This window comes from Hordeum vulgare, chromosome 2H (assembly GCF_904849725.1).
Source record: "Hordeum vulgare subsp. vulgare chromosome 2H, MorexV3_pseudomolecules_assembly, whole genome shotgun sequence".
NCBI classification, from domain to species: Eukaryota; Viridiplantae; Streptophyta; class Magnoliopsida; order Poales; family Poaceae; genus Hordeum; species Hordeum vulgare.
Window position 1 is genome coordinate 508009502 of NC_058519.1, and position 6993 is coordinate 508016494.

At 46.6% G+C, this 6993-nt stretch overlaps 1 protein-coding gene across 1 annotated transcript; it reads right to left on the minus strand.

Annotated features, from left to right (window-relative positions):
* Positions 1-432: 432 nt before the first annotated feature.
* On the minus strand, positions 433-3278 carry LOC123426892 (short-chain dehydrogenase PC-15). The gene is made up of 3 exons (XM_045110794.1): positions 2760-3278; positions 1602-1761; positions 433-1066 (listed from the first exon to the last, which is right to left on the minus strand). Exons 1-3 carry the CDS (start codon positions 3115-3117, stop codon positions 730-732), a joined length of 855 nt encoding a protein of 284 aa, XP_044966729.1. The 5' UTR covers positions 3118-3278; the 3' UTR covers positions 433-729.
* Positions 3279-6993: the final 3715 nt, after the last annotated feature.

The window sequence follows — 6993 nt, forward strand, 5'->3', positions numbered from 1 at the left end:
GTTGCTAGCGATTTAGCCAGTTTGTCATCATAAGGAATACTAAGCTTGTTCCTTAACAAAACAAAACAAAAAATATCCCCAGGAGCCAGCCACATTGCTTCAGTTAGCAGCATTTCTGACAGTGATCCACCCAAAAAATAACATTATTGCTGTGATCCCAGACTTGTAGGCTGCAAATCCTGAATAGGCTGTAGTCACACTCAAACTGCATGAATAATACTCCATTATTTAGGATCACGGAGTACCATTATGGCAGGAAATCCCTTTGTTTGAGCTTCAGGAATGTGGAGTGCGCGCATTCCTGTATACCCAGACTTATAGGCTGCAAGCAAACCAAATGGCAATTTCCTGCCAAGGACAATTGAGGGTGCTGCACAAGATTGAAGAATATGTTCCACAGATTCTCACCTATGACTGTAACACGAGAAACCATAAATTTCAAAATAACATTATACTACTGAAACCATTATTTCATAATAACCAGGAGGACTTTACACTTGGACTGAACATTACAACTGATACGGGCTGGAACTGTGTGTACTCAACTATTGTTAAATATGACCTCTGTAAACTAATATAAGACGTTTTTATAGTTCAATTTGAACTGCAAAAACATCTTAAATTAATTTACAGAGGGATGTATATCTGTCGTGAGAGTCTGGGAGACTAATAGTACTCACGGAATGAAAATGGAACCTGAGGGATCAATCTCTCTGGTTATCTTCGATATTACATTTTCATGACCAGCCTGTAGAAGTAATCTCTGAACCACAATGGGGCATAATACAGGATCGTCAGAATAGCACTGAACTGGCCGTAAGCGAACCAAGCGGGAGGATTCTTCTTAAGAACCAATTTGACGACTCTCTTTGCAAGGTCTTCTGCTGCAACACACCCGGCACCCTGAGATATATCCGTCCTGGCTCGAAGGGATTTCTCGTATTTTTTGTAGTACTTCCAGTCATTTATTTGATCATACTTGTCTGCAGAATTGCTTCCTATATTTGACTTTGTACCTCCTGGGGCAACTATCATGACATTTATGCCAAAATTTCTTAGTTCCACCCTGTAACAGCAATATCTACTTAGTTAGAATGGGAGATAATGAAGAAATGCATATTCAAAGAGTACAAAATGTGCAGTAACAAGTTGAAAGAGCTAACCATGCAAGAACATGACACGTGAAATTATAAAGGAAAAATCTGAATAGTGTTCCTATGTTGTATATGTTGCCAATGAGTTCTTAGATCTTACAGTTTCTGTCAAACTGTCATTTCCCCACATGATTAGACTATCTTGTAGTATTCAAATAAACGTACTAAAAACATCTAATACTAACTACGTACTTAACGTAAACTAACTGCTAAGTGCTCTATTGTTTCCCCAAGTTAGATTAGAACTCAGAAAATTAACATAGTATCAATTTTTTTCAGATGAAAGAATTTCAATTTTATGAATGCATACAAAGTTGCATCCATAAGTAATGTTTCACCATTGAAAGGCTTGTACCTTCAGATGCTTTCAGTTGCCCCATAAAAAAATGCTTAACATTTAGTGGACAACACAAAGTCACTCTAACAGTAATCCTTAAATGCACAAACCTTAATGTATCGCTCAGTGCATGAAGAGCAGCTTTTGATGCCGAATAGGCACCAGCCCATGGTCCTGGAGCCAAGGCTGTAATGCTTCCAACATTCACAATTGTACCTTCTTTTCTTTCCATCATATGGGGAATAACTGCTTGAATCATCCTCATTGTTCCTGCATGTGAAAATACAGGTAAAGTCATTAAGTCACACAAATACAATATTAATCTAGAAACTAGTACTATTTCTTGAAAAGAGACATTACAAAAATGAACCATCCAATCCAAGCAGAGGAACAGAAGCATTAAAAGATCAACAGCTCAATAGTTCATAAGGATGAAGTTGTGAAGTACACACATTCAGTTGCTATCACTAAGCTTTCAGATGAGAGACAGTCTTAAAGGTGAAACAACTGCTGGCCCTGCTGAATTGTCTTCCAATTACTTATGCAGTTAGAAATTAGACATGTTTATCACAGGATTAATGAAAGATATAGCATTCGTGGGCAGAGAGAATTTCTGAACTCCACAATTTCAATTGCCTCCCAGACCATGTTAACATCGTAGAAGCAAGCACAATATACTTCTCCTACTTTGTTCATTTATCTTTAGCAATTTTGCTACTGGGACAAGAGATATTATTTGAAAGACCACTGACCTGATTATTTCATCAGTGGTACAGGATGCAGCATGTCCTGCTATATGTTTTCAAATTACTAGGGGTATACAGCCCCTTGTTCACTTCAGATTGCAATTCAAGCTGTAGCATGTAGGCATCCTATACTAGCTGCTGTGGTAATATGATTGCCAATGTGATTCCTTAAACCTCAGTCGAATAAACTAGATACTGATAGCATACCACTGACTATAGTGTACTTCTACAAGTCTTCTGCACATATACATTTGAAGCGCTCCCATGAATAAATTCACATATTTTCTATCCTCCCTTCCTTCTTCATGGCAGACGGCCTTACTGTGTTTTTTTTGTTTTTAAAGGGAAAGAGGACAGCGTAGATAGATCCAACTATAAAATCCTTTATTTCACTATGAATCTATTAGAATGCAAAATCCAAAATCTTGTCTACCTTGCATCGCAATCAAGGTGCCAAACAAACAGAAGAAACAATCCTCGGCTTCCTCGCACAAAAATAAAGCAATGGTTTTGGTAGCATACCATATACATTGGTGTCGAAAACCTGATGGAAGGACTCCATGGGCACCTCGGCGACCGGCGCGACAAGGTGGACCCCCGCGTTGTTGACGAGCACGTCGACGCGGCCTAGCTCCCGGAGGGCGTCCTCAACGGCGCGGCGCGCGCTCTCGTCGGAGCGCACGTCAAGCTCCAGAAGCAGGTACCTCGGGTCACCCTCAAGACCGCGCATGGACGCGCGCGACCGCGCCGTGGCCACGACCGCGCACCCCTCCGCCGCGAACGCGCGCGCCATCGCGTGGCCGATGCCCCCCTCCGAGCAACCTGTCACCAGCACCACCGGCCGCCCCCGCCCCTCTCCCTCCCCTCCGGGAACCGCCATCGCCGGGATCCTGCCTCCTCTGGCTCACGCCGGGTGGCCGGAAAGATGGGATATTCCCGTTTCCTTTGGCTTTGGCTACTACTCTTACTAGTAGTAGTACTGTAGTGGGAGTCTGGGAGGCGTGACCCTTTCCGCTGACTATTGGTGCCTACTCGCGTCGTGTCTCATAATGAGGATTCTCCAGCTATTTATCAACAACCAGGCCTTGTCCATGTTTTTTTTCTTCGAAATGCCAAGTCATCTCCAACTGTAAGGCCAACTTCATGGCGCGACCCCAAATCCTCCGTGTGTGTCCGTTTAAGGTAAAACAAACAAAATAAACGACCCACCGTGTGGGGCATACCTTTTTTTGCCATGTCCTTGTCTGTTTCTATCCTATTTCCACACCAAAGTTGCTCTGGGTTTGGGGCCAAAGCGGACAGAAAACGTCCATCTTCGTGTCCTCTTCTTCCGCCTGTGTTCGCGTCTGGCCCACATGTCACCCTCTCTCCCCATCTTCTCTTCCCTGACCATCATGCCCGCCCGTGCTGTCCTCCGCCGCCGCACGCGCTGCCCTCGCCCCCACCTCCGGTGCTGCCCTCGCCGAGGCGCTGGAGTAGGCAGCGCGTGGGCTCGGGGGGGGGGGGGGGGGGGGGGCGCGGCGCGGCGAGGCGGGGTGCGGCGACGGGGCGCGGCGAGGCGCGGGCTCGACGGGGTGGGGCGCGGGAGCGACGGGGCCTGCCGGATCTGACCAAGCTCTCAAGAAATGGGGTAGAAACGGGGTAGCAGCGTTGGGTGGAAGGATTTTGTCCGGCCTCTGTCCGGTGTCCGTTGTCCGTTTTTCTACCCCAAACGGATAAAATTCGGACGAAACCGGACGTTCGTTTGGGGTCGCGCGGTGGAGTTGGCCTAACACCCAAACCGACCACCGTATGAGCAACTTCAAGACACCGAACCAAACTGAAGATGCTTTTGTTCATATTTTGTTTGTTTGGTTTGGCCCGACAGACATCTATGTCCGCTTTTATAATTGGATTAGCATTTGCGTCCAATGCGATGAGCGATCTATTTTTGGGGGTTCGAAAAAGCATAAGTAACATTTTAAAAATATAGAGACCATTAATTAAACATTTAATGCCGGCCTGGAAGACCCGTGATAGTCCACATTATGTTAAACATAAAATTAAATAAAATAAAAGTGAGGAGGCGTCTCCCTAGGCGTCCTCCTCCTCATCGTCGTCGGGGCCGGTGAGGTCGACGAGCATCGGCGTCGGACCAACCCGGGGGGAAGGCCATCTCCCAGGCGGCGGCGACGTCGTCCGTCGGTGATTGCATCAGCGCTCACTAGGCAGCACATTGCTACCTCTTGAGCTTGCGTTGGTTTTTCCCCTAAAGAGGAAAGGGTGATGCAACAAAGTAGCGATAAGTATTTCCCTCAGTTTGAGAACCCAGGTATCAATCCAGTAGGAGTATCAAGATGAGGCAGCAATGTACCTTCGCAAAAACAAACAAGCTTGCACCCAACGCTATAAAGGGGTTGTCAATCCCTTCACGATTACTTGCAAGGTGAGATCTGTGTTGGGGAACGTCGCATGGGAAACAAAAAAATTTCTACGCGCACGAAGACCTATCATGGTGATGTCCATCTACGAGAGGGGATGTGTGATCTACGTACCAATGTAGACCGTACAGCAGAAGCGTTAGTGAACGCGGTTGATGTAGTGGAACGTCCTCACGTCCCTCGATCCGCCCCGCGAACCGTCCCGCGATCAGTCCCACGATCTAGTGCCGAACGGACGGCACCTCCGCGTTCAGCACACGTACAGCTCGACGATGATCTCGGCCTTCTTGATCCAGCAAGAGAGATGGAGAGGTAGAAGAGTTCTCCGGTAGCGTGACGGCGCTCCGGAGGTTGGTGATGATCTCGTCTCAGCAGGGCTCCGCCCGAGCTCCGCAGAAACGCGATCTAGAGGTAAAACCGTGGAGATATGTGGTCGGGCTGCCGTGGCAAAGTTGTCTCAAATCAGCCCTAAAACCTCCGTATATATAGGGGAAGAGGGGGAGCCTTGCCTTGGGGTCCAAGGACCCCTAAGGGCTTCGGCCGAGCCAAGGGGGGGGGAGATCTCTCCTTCCAAACCGAGTCCAACTAGGTTTGGAAGGAGGAGCCCTTCCCCCTTTTCCCACCTCCTCTTTTTTTTTTCTCTTTGATTTTTCTTCCTATGGCGCATAGGGCTCTTTTGGGCTGTCCCACCAGCCCACTAAGGGCTGGTGCGCCACCCCCAATGCCTATGGGCTTTCCCGGGGTGGGTTGCCCCCCCCCCCGATGAACTCCCGGAACCCATTCGTCATTCCCGGTAACTCCGAAAACCTTCCGGTAATCAAATGAGGTCATCCTATATATCAATCTTCGTTTCCGGACCATTCCGGAAACCCTCGTGACGTCCGTGATCTCATCCGAGACTCCGAACAACATTCGGTAACCAACCATATAACTCAAATACGCATAAAACAACGTCGAACCTTAAGTGTGCAGACCCTGCGGGTTCGAGAACTATGTAGACATGAGCCAAGAGACTCCTCGGTCAATATCCAATAGCGGGACCTGGATGCCCATATTGGATCCTACATATTCTACGAAGATCTTATCGTTTGAACCTTAGTGCCAAGGATTCATATAATCCCGTATGTCATTCCCTTTGTCCTTCGGTATGTTACTTGCCCGAGATTCGATCGTTAGTATCCGCATACCTATTTCAATCTCGTTTACCGGCAAGTCTCTTTACTCGTTCCGTAATAGAAGATCCCGCAACTTACACTAAGTCACATTGCTTGCAAGGCTTGTGTGTGATGTTGTATTACCGAGTGGGCCCCGAGATACCTCTCCGTCACACGGAGTGACAAATCCCAGTCTCGATCCATACTAACTCAACGAACACCTTCGGAGATACCTGTAGAGCATCTTTATAGTCACCCAGTTACGTTGCGACGTTTGATACACACAAAGTATTCCTCCGGTGTTAGTGAGTTATATGATCTCATGGTCATAGGAACAAATACTTGACACGCAGAAAACAGTAGCAATAAAATGACACGATCAACATGCTACGTCTATTAGTTTGGGTCTAGTCCATCACGTGATTCTCCTAATGACGTGATCCAGTTATCAAGCAACAACACCTTGTTCATAATCAGAAGACATTGACTATCTTTTATCAACTGGCTAGCCAACTAGAGGCTTGCTAGGGATAGTGTTTTGTCTATGTATCCACACATGTATATAAGTCTTCATTCAATACAATTATAGCATGCATAATAAACGATTATCTTGATACAGGAATTATAATAATAACTATATTTATTATTGCTTCTAGGGCATAATTCCAACAGTCTCCCACTTGCACTAGAGTCAATAATCTAGCCCTCACATCATCATGCGAATTACATTATAATAAATCTAACACCCATACAGTTCTGGTGTTGATCATGCTTTTGCCCGTGGAAGAGGTTTAGTCAGCGGGTCTGCTATATTCAGATCCGTGTGCACTTTGCATATATTTACGTCCTCCCCTTCGACGCAGTCGCGGATGAGGTTGAAGCATCGTTTGATGTGTCTGGACTTCTTGTGAAACCGTGGTTCCTTTGCTAGGGCAATGGCACCCGTGTTGTCACAGAACAAGGTTATTGGATTCAGTGCGCTTGGCACCACTCCAAGATCCGTCATGAACTGCTTCATCCAGACACCCTCCTTAGCCGCCTCCAAGGCTGCCATGTACTCCGCTTCACATGTAGAATCTGCTACGACGCTCTGCTTGGAACTGCACCAGCTTACCGCACCCCCATTAAGAATAAATACGTATCTGGTTTGCGACTTAGAGTCGTCCGGATCTGTGTCAAAGC